General features: G+C 35.6%; 1 protein-coding gene across 28 annotated transcripts in view; it reads left to right on the top strand.

The window, feature by feature from the left end:
* The window catches only part of DLGAP2 (DLG associated protein 2), a 454,967-nt gene that overhangs the window by 151,037 nt on the left and 280,302 nt on the right, over positions 1–23,628 (top strand). For 8 of the 28 annotated variants that reach the window (XM_026794784.2, XM_026794785.2, XM_026794789.2 and 5 more), the window contains exon 2: positions 4,346–4,517. The exons of 19 other annotated variants lie outside the window; for them this stretch is intronic. In XM_026794784.2, the coding sequence (XP_026650585.2) occupies positions 4,346–4,517 (172 nt within the window). Of the gene's footprint in view, positions 1–4,345; positions 4,518–23,628 lie in introns of those variants that run through there. One more of the 28 variants, XM_074538165.1, reaches the window with a different exon arrangement.

A 23,628-nucleotide genomic window follows, 5' to 3' on the forward strand; every position in this document is an offset into this window, starting at 1 on the left:
GGATGGTTCTGTAGATCTGATTCTCTGAGCCATATTGTTCCTGTGCTGTGAGCACAAGGACTCCTCTTCAGGGCAGCAGGAAGTAAACACTTCTGTGGCAGAAACGTGCTAGCAAACAGACAAAGAAAGAAGCTATGTTAATGATTTTGTTTATTAATTAAAAATGTACTGTGAAGTAAACAGTATTTTAATTATCAAGAACTAGTGAGACTGAAATGATGCCAGAAGTTGTATGCTACTGTTAGTGAGCTCTTTGAAGTCAATAATATACCTTTTCCTCCTTCAAGGTAGTCTGAATTACTTTACCCTGGTTAAATTGAAGAGGTAAAACAGAACCAGGCTGGTGCTGGTGCCCTGAGTTTATTTTTTTATATTATTATTATTATCTCCTATTATGCTGTAATAAATTTCCAGTAACAATTCAAAATAGCATTTGCAGAGACCTCATAATAGATAAATGTTTATGTAAACCACCTGGTGATGGCAACAGATTACATCTGATGCTCAGTTTGTGTGCTAAGATGTATCCTGAGCAACTTTTTTCTTATTTTTTCTTTGTGCTACTCAGCAGACTGTATCCTCCTGCTGTTTCATATGTTCATTGTGATCTCCTCTAGATAAAGAGTTGGGTTTTCTCCATTTTTTAAAGACTTCTGAAGTTAATAGTAGTCACTAATTGTGCTTAAACAGCTAATAATCCAGTGAAAAATAAAGGGTTTTGATGATACACTTCTAATATTTCTTGCCAATATGTTTGTATTTATGTTAATATATGCATATGTACAGATATAGCTATGTTCACCTTTCACCATTCCTTTTTTTGTCAAACTGAAAAGGTAAAAACACAATTAAGCCTTTTATAGACATGATGTCAGAAAGAATGCTTTGTTTGAAGTCTATGAACATTTACTGCACTCTCAATTTATTTCAACTGTTGTTAACAGACAGAAAATAAGGTTTAACCTCTAGAAGGGCCAGAGCATTACTGCTTTCTCAAGGATAATAATTGTAGCTATGCCAGCTAGCACATAACAGTTAAATATATCCTTGCTTTTGACAGAAGCCAGTGGAGTTGGAACAGGGATGAGCATAGCTTATTAAATATAGCTCTTATGAAGACTGCTCTATAATTACTGTGACTTTTCTTTGTATCATTATGATCATAGGCTGATGAAAACAATGTCATGTGCTTTGAAAAGGCCAAGAACTATTCAGCCAAATAAAAAAGATTGTACCTAGAGTAACAGCCCTGTTAGTTTTCTTGAAGTAGTCTATGTAAATAATGCACTATAAAGGTTAAATAACTTTCACCAAAGCTCCTTCTTCCACTGATAAGAGTTAAAAACTTAGAGGAGAATGCTCTTAGGAGGATCAAAAATGCTTCATTCCATGAAATCAAATACATATCCATGAGCAAATCTTTTGAAAGTCTTTTTAATTGAGACTGGGTTTTTTGTATAAAAAGATAGGCTGATATTTTTGAATGTCCTCAAGTCTCTTCTGAAAACTTCAAAATGAAATGACCTATATACTCAAAATACTATGATTACAAAAATGCCTGATTGTCCTTTTTTATCAGCTCTGTCACTTCTCAGATTCAAAATAGTTCTGGATTCAAATATTTTCAATCTTTTCTAAGCCATGAGAGATTTCTGTGGTTTTTGTCTCCAAAAGAAGAAAAAATGTCAAGGGCATGTTCTTTTGATCTAGATTATATCCATTTTCCCCAGGTCTGTGTTGATACTACTGGAGAGGCAGACCCCGATGCAGTTGCTGTATGTCAGGAGTAGTGGACTTGAGCTTTTCAACAAAGATCTCAGTCAGTGCCAGAATCCACTGTCTTCAAGAGTGCCCTTGCTTGAGAAGTTTACCCCTATGTGTACTTACTGAAAACTTAATTTTTTAGAGGCCAAAAGTTTGACACTGAAAAATTCAGCAGCTCATGTCTTATTAGTAATGAAGATTAATAATTGCATTTTCTTATTTTAGATTTCATGAGGCAATTGAGGTTCATCAAAACTGAGGAGTATTTATTCCAGACTTTACAAAGAAAATGTGAATGAGTAATTTCAAAGACAAAGTCAGGGGTAAGAATAGTTGGTATTCACTGTTATGCTCACAGAGCTGGAAGGCAGATAGGGCCACCATGTCTGAGATCAGGGCTGGCTGCCTTTTCAAGCAACCACTTGAAAACTCCCTCTGTGAACCAAGCCAGCTTTGTATTAAAGGTTTTATGTTCATTTCCTTGGCTACATGTACTGGGAGATTTGTCTGAAGGCTCACATTCCTCATGGTTGTTATTTACCTTCTCACTTATAGCCTAATTTATTCTCGGTTAGTGTGTTTGCAGGTCACCAGTAACTATGCAGGTAAAATAGATTTTTCCTTCTCTGTTTATGCTTTTTGATTTTTAACAGACACCTCTCATGCTTCCTTTAGTTATGCTGGAAATGTATTTGGAAATGTTTGTGTCTGTGTTGAATTCATATATATTCTCACTATGTGTGTCTATTTATGTAAATAATATTATCTTCTATTTAATATTATTTGTTTGTTATCACCTACCCTTCTGCACAGCCTTAAAGCAACCTAATTGTTTTGTCAATCACATGGAGTTAATTCAAGGATCTCAAATCTGTAAGGGTAAACTATAATATGAAATAGTGAGTATGAATAGGTAAATAGAAAAGAGAACTCTAGTAAGTACTTCAAAACCCATTCTGAAGCAAGCACAAACTTTCCAGTAAATTTGGTTTAGACAAAAGCAAATATATAAGCAGTCAGATTTTCTATGCCAAGGTTTCACAAATGGCTTCCTGGTAACGCCACAATTAAACATCAGTCAATTGAAAAAATAACTTAGTGAAACCAATTAAAAGGAATTATTTTGACAAATGGACTTTTAGACCTTGCTGCAGAAACCTTGGCTGATGACACATTCCAGTTGTCCGATGTGCTGCTATAATGATTAGTCTTTGTTTCAGCCTTATTTAACAGTTTCATTAATAGTATTAAAGAAAGCAAGTGAACAGCATGTTAATGAAGTCAGCAGATGATGTAAACAGCAGGAAACAGAAAATAAACGATACTTAAGAGGTTAGAAACATGAGCAGAAGGAATTATGTATCATATTCTGATTGAGAGAAATGAGAAGCTGATGCATCTGTGATAAACTAGTTCAGAACTGATTTTATATGCCTAATACATATTAACTAAATTCAAAAAAATATACACATTCAATTACACTAAAACATTTTATTTTCTGGTTGTAGAAGGTCCAGTTTGTAGTCAGTATAATGTCTAAAAGGGAAATACTGTCTTTGAAAGAATGTGCAGATAGATTGTGTAAAAGACTAGACATGCGATTACTGAGTTTCACACAAATAAATGGATTGGAAGAGCAATTTGCTGTTGTTCAGGCAGGGGTCATGTAGGAGGAAAGACAAATGCAATGAATGAACAGAAAAGGAATGGAGAGCAAGACTACTGTTATCCACATACCTGAAATGTGTAAGCATTTACAAAAGATATGATTTATTTAGCATTATCACAGATTTGATATGAGGAAAATATTCTTTATTAGATGAAAGCAATCTCTAGCCATACTAAATGAAGATTGAAAAGAATATATGTAGAGTCTGTAAAGCAAATTTAGTGCCAATTAATGGAAACCTAAAACAGGCTGTAGGCTTTCACTCACTTGCATACAGAAATGCCAAGTCTCTCCAACACCCCTGGCTGTGAATGCAAGTTACAGAGTTCCTGAAGATTATATCTAACCTATACTTTTTCCCCCCTTCCCCAACAATATCCAAATTATAGGAGAGGTGACTTCCCAAGCTTTCCATTCAGCAAGCCCAATCCCACACAAGCTCTAAAATATTTCCCCTTCCCCAGTGTGGTGACATGCACACTGCAGGCAGACTGACAACTACCTCCTCCAGTTGGAACATATAATCATCAATACCCTTCTGAGCTCATTTAAAATGTGACTAACTTAAGCCTCAGCTCATACATTGTCAAATCCCACTTGGTGAGTCTTGTTCCTGTTCCAGCTGGAGATGGGCCCACGCTGGAATTTGGGAATCTAGTTTTCACGTTCCAAAATTGAACAAAGAGACTCGGACTCATTTCTAGTTTCCTAAACTGCAGTCATATCTGTAAGTAAAATGCTGAAACATTAGTTGTCTGGGAAAAATAAATGAGTGATGATTTTAAGAGATAAGCTGTGGCTACTCAGTGCAGTAGCTTCCAGCTTTTTGGTGCTGTTCCCAGAAATGCTTCAACCATGGTGAGGAGCTCAATTCTCTAATTAAAAAAAAAAATTGTATCAAATATTTTTCAGCTTTACACTCTCAAATTAAAGCTTAAAAACCTCCAAGGAAGGAAAGGAGGCCAGATTGGAGGGGGAGGAGGTGAGAGGAAGGAAACGGGTGGAGAAAACCACTATATTCCCAAGATGCAAGGAAAGTTGAAAAGTAGAAGAAAAAATATATTAAATCAGTGTAAACTAAGAGGTAAGTTTAAGGCATTTTTTTACATTGAATGTATGTTTTGTTGGGAATTTTTAGCAGTAAAATTCTGTATACTTTGCAAACATTTGAAATACATTTAAGTGAGGTAATTGTTTTTTTTTCAATTTCTTCTGCTATGAACTTGATCTATATTTTTATTAAGCCTATCAAAGGATGTGTTGTGCTGGTATTTTGCTACTTTTCTGCTGTTGCTGGGTAAAACTGTCTATTACCTCACCAATGACCTACATGAAGTGAAACAACATCCCATGGCAGCAGACAGGTTGTTTTGTTGTAGAGCTGAGCTGCAAAAGTTAATTGTTTATGGAGGCTTAATGGGCATTGTGCTCCTACTTACCTAACCTGCTGCATTTCAGTAGTGTGTTAGTGTAGCTTAGGAAAAGAGCCCCTGAAGTAATAGATTTTGGTATAGTTAGGAAGATAGTTAGTTGACCTGTGTTCTCAACTTGAGGTCAGAGCAAAGTCTTACATTTTTATTAGTGTTGTTGCTGTTATTGCTATTTGGTGTACTGCTTATGCAGGGGTCGTATACATTAAGTTTTGATCAGAGACCACAAGCCAGCTGCTGAATAGTAAAGCTTGGTGCACTTAAAAGCTCATTTATTACTGGGATGTTGCTTGCTATACTGCTGAGAGCCTGCTAGAAATGCAACAGAATAAAAATATTGGTGATGAATATGACTGTGTTTGTATTGCTGCGCCAAAGACTTTGCACAGTTAAGTTTAGAAAGGAAGGAAGAAGAAATCTGGAAAAAGTAGAGTCAGGTGTAAGGAGATTCTGCATAGCTGTACCAGCTGGGTAGAGCAGGGAGGCTACAGATAGCCCTCAGCACCCGCTGCATACATAGACCAGATTACTTGCAGCATTTTTATTTGTGAAGGTTGGGAATAGTGTAGGGTAAGTGCAAGACAGCTGCCAAAATGGGAGAGACAAAAGCTCTCAGTAGCTGATAGTGAAAAACAATACAAGAGATGGGGTTTGTAGGGAATGCTGCCACCTTCCTGTCTGATCCACATCCAGCTTCTGTTGTGTCTGGTCCTCTCAGGCTGGAGGTCATACTGTGTTTGAAAGCTTCTGATGTCTCAGTTGTTCATGGTTTTATCCAGTCTTGTTTTTCAACATGTTTAAACTATTGATTTAAAAATGTTATGGAAATAGGTTCTATAAGTTAATTACATTGTCTTTGGTTTAAGCCTTATGTTGGAGTATTTTATGGATTGCCTCAAGTGTTTTGACTGTGAAAAGTGAATGCTTGTCATTGCCTCCTTAAGCTGTCTGCTTATTAACTGAAAAGATGCAGTCTGCTTAGATTCCTCACGTCCTTGTTCCTCTCTGTGCATTTTCTAGCTGTGTTATGTATCTTCAGTGATTCAGGTGAAAATGTTAGTGATTTGATGACTTCTGAAGACATGTATGTCTAATGACTATGCCTCTTGCTTGTGCTCACCACTTAGCCTTCCTTAACTTTTCTAAACATTTTTTTCAGAGTTGAACTGAATACTTAACTATTTCTACAGATAACAGTTACATAAATATATGCATGGCAGCTGTGCACTTCAAGATGAATATATTATGGATGAAGAGCTTGAATGCCACACTATTTGTACTATTTTTATTCAGACACATCCTGAGAATTTAGCATCAAATGGCCTAATTCTGCTCTGAATCTAAAGCCAGTGAATTAAACCAGAAACTCCTACCAGACTTCACAGGATCCCACTCTGCTCTGCCTATTAGAGAAAAGAGTTTGACATCATTTTCCTAATTGTTCTGAATTGTGCATGAAGCTAGATATTAAGAAGGGCAGTCTTTTGTAAGAAAGGAAACTTGGGAAAAAAGAAACCTCAGTTGTTTAGGGGATGTTATGGTGGCATTGAGGCAAACAAGAAGATGAAGATGGCTGAGCAACAAGAGCTGTGAGGGGTGGGCAGGGAGAGCTGGACACAGCCCAGCAGGCAGGTAGCCAGCAGCTGCAGCTGCAGACTCCCAAAAGTAGCAGGGGTGCTCCTACATTAGTCGGGTACTCTGGTATCAGAATTCCTTCAAACATCCAAAAGGCCTTGGACACCTATGAAGGTAAATGGGAATAAGGGATCCCAAGCCACCTGTGCCATTTTCAGCCTCGAGGTGTCTGAAGAGAAATAAAAGGCAAGACAGAAATTGTGCTTTAGAACAGACTGGACAGCTGATGACTCTTGCAGCCTTTATTTTGTTCTGTAGAGATTAATGGAAAGCATTTTCCTCAAACATTTGGAAACCATGACCTATATTTTAACCAAATTTGTAAATAAATAATTAATATGGCTATTTAATTATTACTCCATCACCAGACAAAATTATCCAGCCAATGAATTAATCATAATTATATTCTTCCCAGTACCTGTCGTGTATTCTTGTTTTCTCTCATCTGTGGGTGCTTTGAACAGTAAGGGAATCCTTTTAAGCTGATGCAGTTTAGTTTAGTATGAGACTAGAAGGAAAAGAAATGTTTAAATAGATTCTACATAGAAAAAATAGAGTTTGGGCATTTTCCCAAAGTCAGATGTCTTTGCTTATTGCTAATGTCACAGAAGAGAAGTAGAGGAACACTCCAAATTGCTAAAAACACCATATGAAAAAGTTAGCCATTTACTTGGAAACTAGCAGCTATCCATGGGAATTGATGTGTTGGCATTAGTACATCATCTCCAGGTGTGTTCCATCAGATTCACTTCACAACAGATGTTAGACAAGAGTAATGAAGAAATTCTGGCTGGCATTAATAAAACTGTGCATGGCAGCACTTCAGGAAGAAAAGCTGCCTTTGATACTGCTTATTTGAGGATTTATTCAAATGTCCAAACAGGTTGAATCTAGGCAAATAATAGCAAGATGAGGTAATAAACAACAAAAGCAGTCTTCTATCATGTGCTGCCCTGAGCTTTGCTATATTCTCAGATTGTCCTTTTGAGACAGGGAATACCTCCCTGACTTAAACAGGAAAAATCTTGGTAACACCTCAACAACTCAGTCAATGCAGTATTCACTCAGCTGCGGCTGGATCAAATGGAATGGGGACAAAATGGCGTCAGCATTTTAAGGACTCTTTGACTTGAGTTTTACCCACAGTTCTGCTGGTAACTGGCAATAATAAAGGCTTTATCGTAGCACAATGCCTGTTTTGGCCAAATGCTGTCCTTTTTCCTTCTCTCAAGTTGTGCCCCAGCAGAGTGTCCCTCGCATTAAGCATCTCTAGATGCTTTTGCTCTTTCTGCCAAGTGTGTATTCCTCCATTGTCCCTAGGTTTAAAAAAAGAGATGAATATGCCTGAGAGTGTGGAAAAGAACTGAAGGCAAACCCTCTTCCTCTTAGAAAGTGATCTAAGCTGGCAGAGGACAGCCCCAGTAGTTGCTCTCCATGTCTACCATGCAGAAGGCACAGTGGATGACACTTCAGCTAAAGCAGAAATGTTTAAATGCCAAATAGATTGGACAAAGAAAGGCATTGTTTTTTACTATGTTCCTACATCTGATGTGCTCCAAACAAAACACCACACAAAGAAAAAGCCAAATAGAAAGATCTTCTCTCCCACAATTTTTTCTATTCCTCTAGGGAATGCCTCCCTCTCCTGAGGTGGCCCTTCTTTCCCCAGCAGTCACTTTCATCAAGGACACTCTGCCTGTAGTCACAGCAACTGTTAGAAATGCACAAAGTTCCAATATGAACTTCATCCTCTTACTTGCCATCACTGCTATGAACACAGACAGAAAGAGAAAAAGCATCAGAATCATTAAGGTTGGAAATGACCTTTAAGATCATTGACGCCAACTGTAGACCTAACACGGCCAGGTCTACTTCTAAACCATGTCCCTAAGTGCCACATGTACATGTAAATAAAATCAGGTCCCTGTAATGCATTCACTTTCATGTCCAGATATATTATTTAAATATGCTGTATAACAAATTATATTAGAAGTGTCCAATTCTCACTAGATTTTTCTTCCCATTCTTGCACATTCAGATGTGTTCTTGCCATAGTTCAAAAGGAATCTCACAGATGGTTTCCTGTCTGGCAGTTCTTGGGCCTTTCAGCTTCCACTGTTGGGGCTTCTATGGTTCCTGGTTATAGGACTTTATCCTTGAAATAATTTAAAGTAGAAAGGAAAGCAAGAAATACATAAGTACCTCTTCAAATGTTATTAATAGTCTTTATTATAACAGAATAGTTGTTTCTGAAGTCAAGCAAGAAGCTGGTTTAGCAAAAAATTTGAAGTTTTGCCAAATTTCTCAGCAAATGAAATGAGAAGTGTTTTAAAGAAGAACTTTGATGTATGCAAGAGTGTTCATGCATTTAGATAGCCAATGACTTCCATATTTGAGGGAAAGTATGGTTATGCTTTGTGTTTTGGACAGTCTAACTTACCAATCAGTATTAAATAATTAATTACAAATATATACCCTGACTTTTATGGCCATTCAAGTTTTAAGGAAAGGGAATTTTCCTCACGTCTGGTGCTCTCAGCTCTCTTGTGAGCTATACATGGTCAGGAAAGTGATTGGCTCTGTAAACTGAACTAATGGGCAAGGGAGGGATGGATCTGAAAGAAGCTCTGCTTCTTATTTCTCTTACAACACAACTGATCAAGTATGGTGAAGGAATCTGCTCTTGGTTTGAATCAGTGAGGCAGTATTGGTTGTCTGGAATTAGGAAGGAGTTGACTTTTGAGGTAGTTTCCTTCTCCTTCAGTGTCTGATCATTCTCAGGTAGGCTAGACAAAACTGCAAACTGCATCTGCAGAGGCAAACTGTGTAGTGCAGCAGCAGAAAAATACTCTGATGGAAAAACACCTTATTCACTATTAGTTTAGCATTCTATAAATTGAATAATAAATCAGTACTGAAACACCTTTCTGATGATGAAGTGGCCTCTGAACTCTATGTGCCAAACTGGGCTGTTTGAAAAACTGACCATTTACCTCACCCCAGGTGACATTCAGTAAACAACAGATCAGCCAAGAGAAGAGGAAGCTGAATCCTCAGTGTATAAACATCTTAAGAAGAAAACAGGCACTCAATATCAGATTGCTATATAATTACTATATTTATTTAAAGAGATTGTTTAAATGGGCATTGTTTTATGCCAACATTTGCCCTAGGAACCAGCTTTGGCCCAGAGTAAAGTCTGATTATTAGGCAAGAAATATTGTACTGACCTCCAGTGTCAAAGGTGTCATTGAGCTCCTAGCTGCTCAGTTTTCTTCTAGGAATAGAGTTATGATTTGAGCTTTTATGCTGAAAGTTCATGTTCAGCAGATGCCTTAAGGTGGAATTATGTCATAGAATAACAGAAATCGCTGAGTTTGGAAGACATCCCTAGAGATTTTTCAGTCAGAGCCCACCAGCTGAAAGTTGGTTGCCCATGACACTGTCCAAGTCAGTTGTGTTTTGTCACCCAGAATGGGGACTGCACAAACTCTCTGGGGAATTAATCCAATGTTTTATCAGTTTCATGGGGAAAAAAGTTTTTTTCTAAATTTTGAGTGGAATTTCCTCTATTTCAATTTGTACCCATTGCCTCCTTTACTGTCAGTTGATATTCTGAGAAGAATTTAACATAGGGACAGTTATTAATTTGTAAACTGCAGAAGACTGTATTGTTTACAAAACAAAGGGAGGAACAGCTAAGAAAGAATATTATTGTTTCTTTTGTTACTCTATTCTTTAAATCTGGATCAACAGTCCTTTAAAAACACCCACAGCAGACTAGAATTAGTAGAAATTATGTAGGAGGAAAAGTCTGAACTTGATGCTTTGCTTACCTCTCTGTCCTTTGAAAAGAGAGGTAAAATTCTTCCCTTTTAAATTGCTCTTTCAACAGGTTTAATGGGTCCAGGACACTCAGCTCAATTCAAATTCATTGGCATTCGAAACCCAATAACGAACAAAAGTGATTAACAAGAAATTAAATACTGTGCAATTTTGTACTTCTGAGCAGTGTTCTCCTCTGTTTCAAAATAATTTAGAAGAGAGATATTTGTAGCAGCTTTGCTAGAAATTGACTATATCACCATTTTTTAATCAGTAATACATCTTGCAGCAAGGGGGTGGAGTGCTCATTCTCTCTTGGAACTATGTATGGATGTGTGTATGTCTCTGAATATCTAGGGCAAAAGCCTTCAGGTGTGGCTCATGAGCCAGGAAGTTATCCCCATCATGATGCAGGATGATAACTAGAGAAAAGCATTAAGGCAGCCATAGCACATAATTCATAAAATTTTAATATCTATAAATGAGTGAAGACTTTGACTGTCCTCTGGTGCCCACTTGTAATAAGTTTTGCTGTAGAAATCTATTCAGAATCACAGCTGTTATCAGGACAACATCTTTCTTCACCATCTATTACAAAAAACAGCCAACAGGTTTTGTTACTGTAATTCACAGGCTCACATCATTCTACAGGGCTATATATAGTTCAAAGGTTAAACACCCAGTATGATTTCTTTTATTACTGTGAGTTTTAGAGGTTTCCAATGTTTTCATCAGAGTAGTGCTGAATATTACTTCACATATATGGATGGCTTTCAGCCATTATATCAAAATCCAGGGATTTGTGAGTATGAAACTGTGGTTGGGTATAAAACTGTTTTGGGAATGAAATTTAAAGGGTTTAATTACTGTCTGTAAACTACTTTGTTCAACAGTTAACTTTTTTAGTATTATTATTTGAATAAGAATTTAAAATAATCCTGTTTACACAATGGGGTGAAGAAAAAGATTAGCCAATATTTATTGCAGGTAACTTTCAGAGTTTGGCATAAGGAGGCAAAGGTAATGGCTGCTTTTACTGTCTCTGGGAGAGATTTACCTCTGTCTTTCTCCAATGGCTGTAGAGAGAGAGAATATTTTCAGCTTCCATTTTAAGGAAATATTCAAAGTTAGGTGTAAAGAACTGAAACTATCTAAAAGATGAATATTCTTGAAAACTGCAACAACCAAAATACTTATGGCACTCTACAAAACTTTCTGAATGGAGAGGTAAGGTGTGAGTTAATTAAAAAAAAAAAACAAAAGAAGAAAAAAAATCCATGGAATATAAATCCTCTCCTGATCTCAGGTATAAGGAAAATGAGTGTTTCTCTCTGACAGCAGTTTAGAGTAGCAAAGATATGTAAGGCTATTATTAGACCAAATTCTCTGAAAACTAGAATGGTTTGAGATTTAAAGTTGAGGTATACTCTTCCACTACAAGTATTATTTTAGTTTAATTTTTAGGGACATGAGAATATATTTGTGTTGTATTTATCTCCTTCACTTCACTGCACAAGTTATAATAGTTGTGTTCATCCTGTTTTCCTGAATGTAATGTTTCTGTCACTGTGCTACTGCCAGTGATTATAATAGAAGTTGTTTTCATGTATGCCTTGTCTGACTGATTAATTACTTAGATGATATAAATGAGATAACAAGGAAGTTTTTCATATTTTTGTATGTTTATCTTTGCAGGTGTACATGTATTAATGTCATATGTATTCTGACTCATGCACAAACGTTCTGAAGATCTTGTTTCCTGATTCAAATCAGGAAAGGCAGCAAAATGACTTTTGTGCTATTTTATAAAGCCAAGCACCTAAAATGATTGAATTAGATCAAATTATCAGAAATTAATTATGTGAATACATCTAGTAAAATATAGCTTTGAATATAATGTTTTCGTTTGAGAACACATTTGTTTGGAGTCTGTCATATGGAATCAATAAGCAACAGTTTATGATGGGTATGTCCTATAAGCTATTGCATGCCACTGTGGAACTACTGACTCCAGCTAGATTGTAATTAAATACTAAAGGCCTGGAATTTAAATGCTTTTGGGTCTAAGCAAATGCTAAACTTCATGCTGAAGATGCAAGGGCAGGATGGCAAGGAGGGCCATATCATAACAAGGTTCATTTATCTAGACTATAATTCCTCCTGTTCATATTGGGGTAACTTGCATCTTACTGGAACTTCTCAGCTTTACCAAAGTAGGTGAGGTGAGTAGTTCAGATGATAAACTGACAAGCAAGACCATATTGTCTTGTGGTTTTTTTGAGGACTACCTTTATATGACCTTTTAGTTATGGTTGCCACCACCAGACAGGGTTCTTTAAGCTGTTTGAAGTCTGTAATAGAAAAGGTTTTGCTTCTCCACACTCTCAGTAGCTTTCATTTTCTTCTCAAACTGTAAAGCTAATTTTCTTCAGGTGGATATTTTCCATTGGTTCCTTTATAAATGGACGTTTTAACTTAAAAAGGTCCATGGAAACAAACAGAAAAAAACCTCATTCCAGCCAGGAAAAAATAGGAGTTATCTATAAGAGTGGGAAGTTGGAACATGGAGGAGGCTTTCCGATGCTTTTTAGCATATTTTGCTAAAAAGCAGATGCTTCAAATGCTTCAAAAATAGTATATGGCAGAAACTTGAAAGAACAGTAAAAGCTGTCAAAGCTATCAAGACTGTATGAAGTAAATTTATAAGCATAAGATGAAGCTTTCATTCTTTTCATGCTCTCCATGCTGTTTAAATATGTCCTTGCTGGTCTACTCTTCAGAATTTTTATACTATATTGGTGCAAAAATGGAATATAATGGTTAGTAAATGACTTTTAATCTGGAGATTTGTCAGGTGTCATTCCAACCTTATCAGCATTTGACTACAGTATAACCAGGGCATAGCTTTAAAATAACATCATTGTAAAATATTCTTTAAAACAACCCCAAACAAAGATGTTGTCTATGACAGACATAAACCTAGTGTATCCAAGAGAGATTGCTAGCATGTAGTCAAAGGCTGATTAATGGGATCAGTAGATAAACTAAGCATATAAATTTAATGCTTCCAGATTTCTTGTAAAAATATAGACATATGGAAAGTAGGCAAGAGAATTCAGAATAAGGTTTTAAATAAAATCAAACCTGAGATGTATTACTGCATATGCTGTATAAGCATAGATGCTGCTGGGAATAAAATTGCTTCATCATCATGGGTTCAGTCAGTCAATGGATATTCTAGACAGTAAATCAGGGGAGGCTGTCATTATTGAGAGCTTATTATGAAACAATTTCAGAGGTTAGATATACAAACTAGTCATATCAGCTTAAGTGAAGAATAACTATTAACTTTTCAATATTCATCAAAAGCAGAAAGGCTATGTTTAGGTTTTCTAATGCTTATGAATAAATGACATTTTTATTACTTCTCATTCCTAAACAGCAGTGTAATAACTACCAAATATTGATGACAATTTCTGAATACTGAACTGACCCTGCATGTTTGCATATATTTGTTCTGAAAGAATGATAGACTCATCAGCTTTAGAGGAAGTATATGCTGAGAATATAAAAAAATATGAGCCAACTGGTGCTGGATCTTCAGATATTAGGAGTACTTGATTTCAGAGGAGATAGACCTGCTCTGAATATCATAATTCATAGCTCAGAGAACATGTGAAGCATCTAATCTCTCTCAGTGCGCTGCAGGAATTGTCACCCTGGTATGTTTTCATAATGCATTATACAGTTTACTCAAAGGCATTTGAAAACTTCTCTGATTTTCTATAGAGATTATTGTAAAATCAAATACATCTCAGTTCTACGAAAGGCTGCCTGATTATCTTAACTCAGCTACTACAAAAGGGGGAAAGCAAACAAATCAAAAGATATCAGAATACAAGTGATCTCTTATTTCCAATTTAAAATAAATGGAGAAATAACTTCATAGTTAATACCTCCATGTACACTATTTTTCATAGTGTATACTGGCATAAAGTTGAAAAGATTGATTCCTTCCTATTCACAGTAATGGTCCAGAATAGGATGCATTTCTTGACTAAAATTTTAGGATATAAATATATACACCCATATTTTTCAATGCAGTAGAATTTCACTGTGCTAAATTGCATGGGTTGATGCTTCTGTGTTCTCATATGTCCAGTGTGGTGTCTATACTACTAACAGACTTATGTTTGTCTTATAGTTTGCAGTTATCAAGACAAAAATATTTGTGTCTTCATGGAACTATGCACTTTTCAGTTCTCTAAAATATGTTCCATTCTGTGTAAGGTTTCCTTACAATAACCAGTTATCTTTGATGTGTAGCCTTATCAAATGCTTCTTGAAAAATGCATACCATCCTCCACATCACTCAGCATTGTCTTCAAAGAGTTCTATCCACTTGGTTATGCAAGACATTCCTATTCTACAGTCATAGTGGTTGGCTTTAATGGCATTAAGCTTAACTTAGTGGTCTCTTGCCAGTTGCAACAAAATTGTTTTCAATACATATTAAAAATGTTAACCTAGCTGGTGATTAAATATTTTACCCTTTCTAATGAGTTATTTGAATAGTGGTAGTCTCAACTTTCTAAATCTTCAGAAGATGGTTCTGCCATCACAGAGTACTGACTGTGAAAGCTCAGTAAATGCTTTGCTAATTGGAAAGCATTAGGAAGCAAAGCACATGTATGTACTTAAACAACTGAAGCATAGAATAAAAACAAAATTTCAGAGTGAAAGAGAGGAGTCTAAAATTCAGAAGAAAATTTCCAATGTTAATAACCAGAAAATAACAAGAATGCTAAAGAAACTTAATTTTATGATGCTGTAAATATCACCTCAAGGTCTTGGAGGCTTGGAGAACTTAATTTTAATTTTTTTCCCAAATGGAGGGGGAGTATGTTAGTTATAGAGTTATAGTCATGATTATTATAGAGTTATAGTCATGATTTTATGCCATAGGAATAATTGCATTTTAATAATTGAATTGCATTTTTCAGTAGATTTGCAACTTAAGGACACATTTTGGAATGAAAAACAATACATAGAAAAAAATTACATATATTGAGTGTAATTGTGTATTAATTGTGTATCATCAAGGCTGTCACCAGACCAACAAATATACAATAGTAAATTGTAGAGCATTAGGAAAAAATTAAAAATGGAAAGTGAAAAGTTTAAAGCCATGGTAATGATAGAGATACTTTTTTCATACACTTCTATGAAGGCAGTTTACACCAATACACACTGCAATACAGAGTGAAAAGGAGTTAATGATAGTGATATCTTGTGCAGCTTGGAAATGGAACCAGACTTTTGCATTCATTTTCATCTTGGAGGGAAAAAGTAGGCCATGAAAATAAAGACATATTTTGTTGGTAGACAGAGTATTAAACTGAAGATCTTCTCCCAAAAAATCTGAAACAAACCCCTGTTTGTAGAGACAGAATTTGGGCTTTTTTTAAATATGGGAGAAATGTTCTGGTTCCCCATTGCAACTGGATCTATTATGATATGGGTGAGTTTAATCTGAAAGAAAAGTAAGCAAGTCTTTAGAGAGCTGTAGGTCTTGATATGCTGTTGCATGGTTGAAGCATACAATGAAGCATTGGGAAATAATCCATTGATTTTGTTGTGGGACTACAGTTGGACACTAGAAGCCTAATTAATATTTTGGTGAAAAGTGATATTGTTGTCTTATAGAATTTTCTCAGTAGACAAATAGACATTCTGTCTCCTAAACTAAGAACAAAATCATTATTGGTAAACAGAGTGCTGCAGCTTTAGCAAAGTATAGATTTTTCTTTTCCCCCTTCCCACTTAAATCAATGGGAATTCTAATCTGCTGAAGTACAGTTAGTCTTATGCAGTGAAGCAAGGTGTACTTAGATTATGTAGAAAGCACAACTAAGACAAACCTGAATTATCCACATATCCTCTTTGTTAGTTTAGAATTGTAGACTTATTCTGATATTAAAGCACAGACACTGGTTCCAGCTGAAAGGCTCCATAAAATAACACAACGTGACTGTTAGCCTTTTTCTTTGCTAAAGAAAGTATGCATAAGTATCTGTAAATAACAAACAATAGAACAAGAGAAAATGGTCTCAAGTTGCACCATAGGAAGTTTAGATTTTAGGAAAAATTTCTTCACTGAAAGGGTTGTCCAGTATTGCCCAGGAAAGTGGTGGAGTCAACATCCCTGGAGGTATTTAATAGATGTCTAGAAGTGGCGCCTGGGGATCACAGTAAGTGACTTCGGCTCCATGGTTTAGTGGTGGACTTGCAGTGTCAGGTTTATTGTTGGACTTAATGATCTTAAATATCTATTCCAACCTAAATAATTATGTGATTGCAAGTATTGATTGTTTTAGGAGATTAATAATTCCAGTAGAAATCTGTCAGGTGTTAAGAAGTGGCATGGCACCTGAGGAATTTTTCTCAGATGATTATTTTTCTTGCATTGAGTTGCACTCTTACTTTTTTTGAGAAAACTGCAAAAATAAGGGAAAGATAAAACAACTCTTCATCTGATGCTTATTTCATACAGTCTTACTCAACATTTAAAAAAACTGAGCATATGCAATCATGAATTCTGTTTGAGTCAGCTATATGCTTCCAGATCATGTATCCCTCAGACAGTGGAAAACTGTCAGAACTAGATTCCTTTTTTTTCTAAAATATTTTGAGAAACAGCTTCATAGACTTGTACAGTCTTAGGGATGGTATTTTTTTTCTGTTAAAAATCCATGCTGTGTAGGGACCTCAGCTGTTATGTTGGTGATGATATAAAAGCAATTAATTAAGTTTCTTACAAGTTTGGCTTAGGTAAAGAAATATATACGTTAATGCATTGTCAAAAGACTTTTCAGTGAAATATTTCATTTACTGTAAAAGTCTACTTTTTGCTTGTCTTTTCAACCTGTAAAATGAATGGAGAAGATTAGTTAATAATAATAGTACAGTAAAATCTTCCACTGGCAGGGAATAAATTTATTCATCCTAGAACATTATGCAGTCTCAGGAGTTACCTTCTGTGTAAATGAATGTCGTGCCCCTGGAGGAAGCCAGACTGACAGGGCTCTTTGCTCAAGACTTCTATTTAGGTTATATACAGCACACAGGCCAGTTTCCCAACTGCCCTTCCTTTGTCCTGCACTGAAACAATGCAAGGCAAATCCCTGTGTTCATGTTGATTTTCTTCTTCTCCATGGATTTTTTTCCAGGGGTATCTTTAGAGTTCAGTTGTCAAATTATAGTTTGAAACAGGAGGAAACCTAACCTGATCTTTGTCTTGTGAGAGCTTATTCCTTGCTGCTTTGTAGTGTTTTGTTCTATTACAGTTAAGATGCCGCGTAGCTGGAAATTTCATTGTTCTAACTAGAGAAAGGACTCCAAACACTGACTAGGGAAATCCATACTGCACAGATTTGTTCTGGGTATAGATTTTCCAATACTTGAAATTTTTTGAAAAGAGACATTCCAGTTTTGGTCTATGTGAATACCATACATCCAGATTCAGATTTCCTTTATTAAGGAAACTTTAGGAACTCATTTTAAAATGTTCTTTCCCTAATACCTTTATAGAGCTCCCTTCTGCATTGCTATGATGATTACATACACACTTAGGCAGACAGAGTGATTTTGCCTACCAATTGCATTAGTTTTGGAAACAAAATGAGCCTTCAGCACCTTCCTGGATAGGAACAATAATTACAATGCATTAAAGTCATGAGAAATATTTATCTCTGGAGCCTTATAAAACATCAATTTAAATGATCTAAAAATTGGAGTGGTGAAGTAGCTTTCTTGTACATTTCAATTCAGAAAATTAGTTTAGTTCTTAGATATGTCTGTGCTTTTTTTGCCAGAATGTATTCAGATTTTAAGTTTCAAAATATTGCTTTGCTTAGTAAGTAAAGAGAAAAAATATTAATGATTTCTGTTATCAGAACTTATGATTTTTACCAGAATTTCATTATTTGGTTTTTGAGAAAGTTCATCTTCAAGGAGATTGTAAAACAAAAGGGTGCAATACAGTAAAAACATTTATATGAATATTTCCATTTATTACTCTTTGGGTAGCTAGCAATACCTGTAGCTGTTCATGAACTGAAAGTGACCATTTAATTCTTCCAGTAACTATTCTTTAGATGTAGATAGGCCAAAATTCTTTATTATATAATCAGGTCCATAGCTTTTGACATAGAAAAGCCTTTTAGGTAAAATCCTAGTCTTAATAGTGATTCAGGTTGTTTTGAGTTTCTTCATGAGTGACATAAATAAACAGTTTAAAAAGCAGTCTACACACTGCCTGTTCTGTCAGAATTCTCCCTTTGCTCCCTTATTTTTATAGCAAGTAAACAATAAAACAAGCTCTTCAGTCAACTTGGATTTTTTTATCACTAAACTTTGGTTATACTGGCTTTTTTTTCCTGGCTTTTTCATCTCTTTCTACCTCTATTTTCAGGAATGACCATTAATTCTTTTTCTCTTATTCTAGCTGTTAGTTCCACCAAGTTCTTCAAGAACATTACAAAAGTCTGTATATTTAACGTAAACAGTAAGAAGAGTTCAAGAGTTTCATTGAATAGGTGTTGACTTAGGGAAAAGGAAAAAAAAAAGCTAAAGTGAAAACTAATACACTAAAGATGTAATAAATTATTTTGAGTTTTGCCTGTGCTATGACTGGAAATGCCATTGAAAGGATGTCATCATAACAAGCAGTAAAGGAAATTCCACCTCTAGAATTCTTTTCTTTGCTACAGTAGTGATGAAGAACACACCATTGCATTAGAAACTAGAAAAGTATTTAAGATTACATTCTAGAAATTAAGAAAAAGTTAAAAATAGTTTCAAATGCTGTTAGATCAGTATTCACACCTTTCCATTCATTTTAATGGAATTGAATTTACTTGCTAACACCTTCAGAGCTAGAGAACTTGTTTAAAACCAGATACCATTAGAAATATATTTTTTTGCATAATTTATTTATGAAAACATAATGGCAAATGTTATGGTAAGCACAATTAACAATATTAGATACAGAGCAAGACTAGTAAATATGTTGACATGCATTTGCATAGCATTTTAAGTTGTGGTGTAAACTACAGCACTGTGAGGATGCAGTTTTAAAAACTTGAATATGCACTTGAGAAGATTTGAAGCAGAAAGCATATCAATATGAAACTGCTCATTTATTATCCCCTCTTGCCTTCAAACTTTTCTTCAACTCCTGTTGTTCACACTCTGTCTATTATTCTTTAAGTTATTAATATGAGAACAAGACACACACTGCAGGCACATAACGTAATTGGTAGCACTTAGCACAGTGTACAGCACTGTCCATTTTGTCTAGAAGACACAACCACCCTTAACACAGTTTTGGATACCTTTGTATTTGCACTCTAACCATGATTCTCCAGAAGACGTCAGCCAGTATGCACAGGGTTTTCCATCAGTTATTTGCAGGATTGAGACCAGTAAATGGAGCTGATTTGAACTGAACACAAGGGCCCTTGTGAGAGTCAGGAACTTGATTATCAAGGTGCTGATGCTGTTGAATACAAGGCCCTGAGTTTGATACTAAGAGCCATGGTCTGTGTGATACTGGATTCAGTCTCTGTAATTTTCTTCTACCTGTAAATGGAACTGAAAAGAACCCAGATAATACAATTGTGTGTGCTTGGTATATGTAATTTCTAGAGACACTTCCTGATGTCAAGGACTGTATTATTTTTGAACCTATAATTCTGCATCAAAGATTTTCACTGAAGAGTTGGAAAATTCAATACCCAGCAAAAATAATATCCCTTTAGTACAATGTTGTTTTTTGGTTTTTTCTTGGTATGCTTCAAGGATGTGTAATTGTTTTAAATTATGTTATACATTACTTTGACATATTAACCTGCTAAAGGGGCTTTGTAAAAATCGTGTGGTATTGCATATAGTTTTCTCATGGTAGCAATCAATACCTGTACATCTGCTTGAAGGCTTAGCATTTCTCAATAAGACCCTCGAATTATACAGAAATAACTAAAATTATCCATTCAGAAGTTTGCTGAACAAATGTGTCTATAACTCCTGAAGAACCATATATCCACCATTCTTTATATGTGATGTACATCATTGGTTCCAGTGCTTAGAGAATGTGACTGAACAAGCAGAATATGTTCTCTTTGTAAGATTTTGGAGATAGAGTCAAAATCTTAAAACCTTATGGTGTCTGTTATATTGAAAGCTTAAAAATGTAGAGAAAAGAGGGCATTTCACCGTATGATTTGTCTGCCTAATAAAATGTGATATTTTTCAAGATTTGCAAATTGAAAGACATTTTGGGGCAAAACCTTTATTGTTGTTGATGTAGTGTCGGTATATTGGCATGAGGAAAACTAGACATTATTACATAAACATGGGAAGAAATATCCACAGATCTTCCAGTAATTTATCTTTATGCTTTAACAGACCAATTGCTTTTTACAACCACTGTCAACTCAGGAAAACTGCTTGTCATCCATTTTGCAAATCTACCAATTCAGATCACATTCACAGCCAGCAGAACCGCAAACAGTAAATGAAAACTCTGCCATATTTTCTGTCATCTGTTAAAGCAATATTTAGTCTTTAGAGGAAAAAAAAAGAAAAATTAGTCACAGGAGCTTTATGCCTCTTTATAATCCTATGACTTTATAGAATAATGGCCTTTCATGGAAATGAGCTGAGTTTTGCCGTATGGTTGGGAATGTTGTAGCTGCCACCACTGCTCCTGTTGTTGACCAGTAGCACCAAGAGCTGTCAAGAATCTTTTTGTAGGTGAGCAAAATTGAATGCTGCTGTGTTCCTTATTTTAAATGTCTCTGTACAATTAGAGGCAGAATAAATTCATGTTCATCCCAAGTATAAAAATTTTAAATATCTATTAAGTTTCTGAACAAAATCCCAGAAATCTGTAAAAGTTAATTTTCAGCAATTTTATTCCCAAATTGCACAGCTACTCTAGAAGAATAAATCATTACTATTTTTTGGAAAAGACTCTTCAAAGTTTTGAACTTAAATGAGAAGTTTCGTATTAGTAAAGTCAGAAAACTCTTGATCCAGCCTAATATTTTATTTTTTCTGTTAATATGTCAGTTACCAATTCACAGTATTACACAGTTTGAATGTTTTTAATATTCATTTATACAAATATTCTTTTTAGTTTTCATAGAAAATCTTTCTTTATTCAAATTTTTTGCCTTTTTTTAAGTTTGGGCAGGGGCATTTGTCTGTAGATCTTCCTTTACAGAACAAATATAGCTATATCTGCTTTGAAAATTGCAAACCCTGGTACTAGGAAATTGCTTTATTTCCCTTTTTTCAAATAAGTAATCTTTAAAACGGTGAATCAGATCTTCTGTTTTCTGTAAAATTTATCTGACAGTAAATTTTTTTTACTGAGATTGAGAGAATTTGTCTCTGAAAGGATATTTTTCTTCTCTACCTTCTGTTATCCTTGCCAGTATGTTAGTGTTAAATTGACAGCTTCCAAGAGCATAGAATTGCACATGTGCAGCATTCTTAGACAGTGCTTTGTATTTGCAGGATATTTTACACTGGTGGACAGTAAGAAGAAGTGTCAAACAAGCATCACAGTAATACAATTCACTTAAGATTTATGGTAATCCATACCATAAGCTGATGAGGAACCTGAACTCTTTGATCATAGAAATATTCTTTAGAAAATTGATTAAAAAAAATATGTTTGGAGATTAATGCTAGCTGTGGTAGCTTTTATTGGGTACACTTCAAATGGTTTCCGCTTGACTTGTCTCAAAATGAAAAGTGTAAGGATAAAGGCCAAAAACTGCAAATGAGAATTCATATCAGAAAGCTGCATCTAAGGCAGTAAAGTACAGTTCTAGCTGTGCAACTTCATAGATTGCTGGCACAGTTACAGGCATCTGTATTTAAAGGTAGTGTGTTATTAGCTATCCCAGCTTGACTCCAGCTTCACAGTTGGTTTACTGCTGACACACTTGCTACGCTTCCTTTGCCTGGACTTTTTGTACCATCAATAGTAGTGCACCTTTTCTTTTATAAGAGTAGCCACATGAATGGAGAATCACAAGGCTGAGTAAATCAAACCCATAGGAGATACAGGACATACTCAAGTGAGCCCTTTATGTCCTGCTTGCCAATGGTTCTATTCTATAGTTTGTAAAAGACATTATCTTTCTTGTAGAAAGTGTAATTTCTGTTAAGCTTTCATTGAGAACTGAGAGCTGTGAGAGAACCAAAACTGCCAGAGCTTTGAGGGAATGGGGCCTGAACTTTTTCGTTATGCAGAGCTTTCCAAAGAGGATCCAAATGGCTTTGAAGTTCAAAAAGCCAGATTCTCTTAGGCTATGAACTGGAATAATTATTAAAAGCAATAGAAAACTCCAAGTGGCCAGATGAAGCAGAATGGAAATACAAGGTTTATAAATCAGTGACCTTCTTCTCCCTGTGACCTTGCAGGATGATCTTTGCTTTCAGTCATCTCCTCACTGCTGTGCTTATTGGTCCTTGTCAGTATCTCCTGTTGTTCTTCTCACAGCCCTTTGCTGCTCTTAGAAATCATTCAGGCTCTCTTTGAGCTGCAGGATGCAAGTTCATTCTCCTTTTCCCTATCTTTGGCGTGCAGTAACCGAGGCTGCTGCATTTCCCAAAGAACTGTGCAGTTTCTGCCACCTCCTAGGAGATAACTGTCACTCCTTTTAAAGGAATGAGGACAAATTTCACAGGCTGATCAAAGAGAAAGAAGCAGCATTTCCTATCTGCATGTGTACATTGTCAGTGCTGATGAAGATTCCCCTTTAGGATGATCATGCACTACAACAAGTCTGTTAGTTGTATATTTGCATAAGTAGTGTATGGAGTTCACCATGTATGCCTGTATGTATCCAAGTGGAATCTAATTCATTGATGGATATATTTCTGCATTGATGTTGTTTTTCCAGGCTGCTCATTTAAAAACATGCATGTCTAATAAAGGTAGAATTGGTATAAAATGACTGAGGATGTTTTTTTCAGGCTGCTGTAGGTGACATTAATGTTCTTTTCCATAGGTGTAATTTGGAGCACGTCTCTCTTGTAATTAGTCTTTCAGGCCATTTACCCACTGCCCCTTGTGCCTGTTTGCTGTCCCAAGTAACACTGCTGTCTCTGTTTCTTGCATCTGCATTGCACAATCCACATACACAAATCAATAAGCTAAGCTATGTTGCAGAAACATAACAGGATGTTTTGTCTCAGTATACTAATTGAGCCATATATCCATCCAGT

Source organism: Zonotrichia albicollis, chromosome 3 (assembly GCF_047830755.1).
Source record: "Zonotrichia albicollis isolate bZonAlb1 chromosome 3, bZonAlb1.hap1, whole genome shotgun sequence".
NCBI classification, from domain to species: domain Eukaryota; kingdom Metazoa; phylum Chordata; class Aves; order Passeriformes; family Passerellidae; genus Zonotrichia; species Zonotrichia albicollis.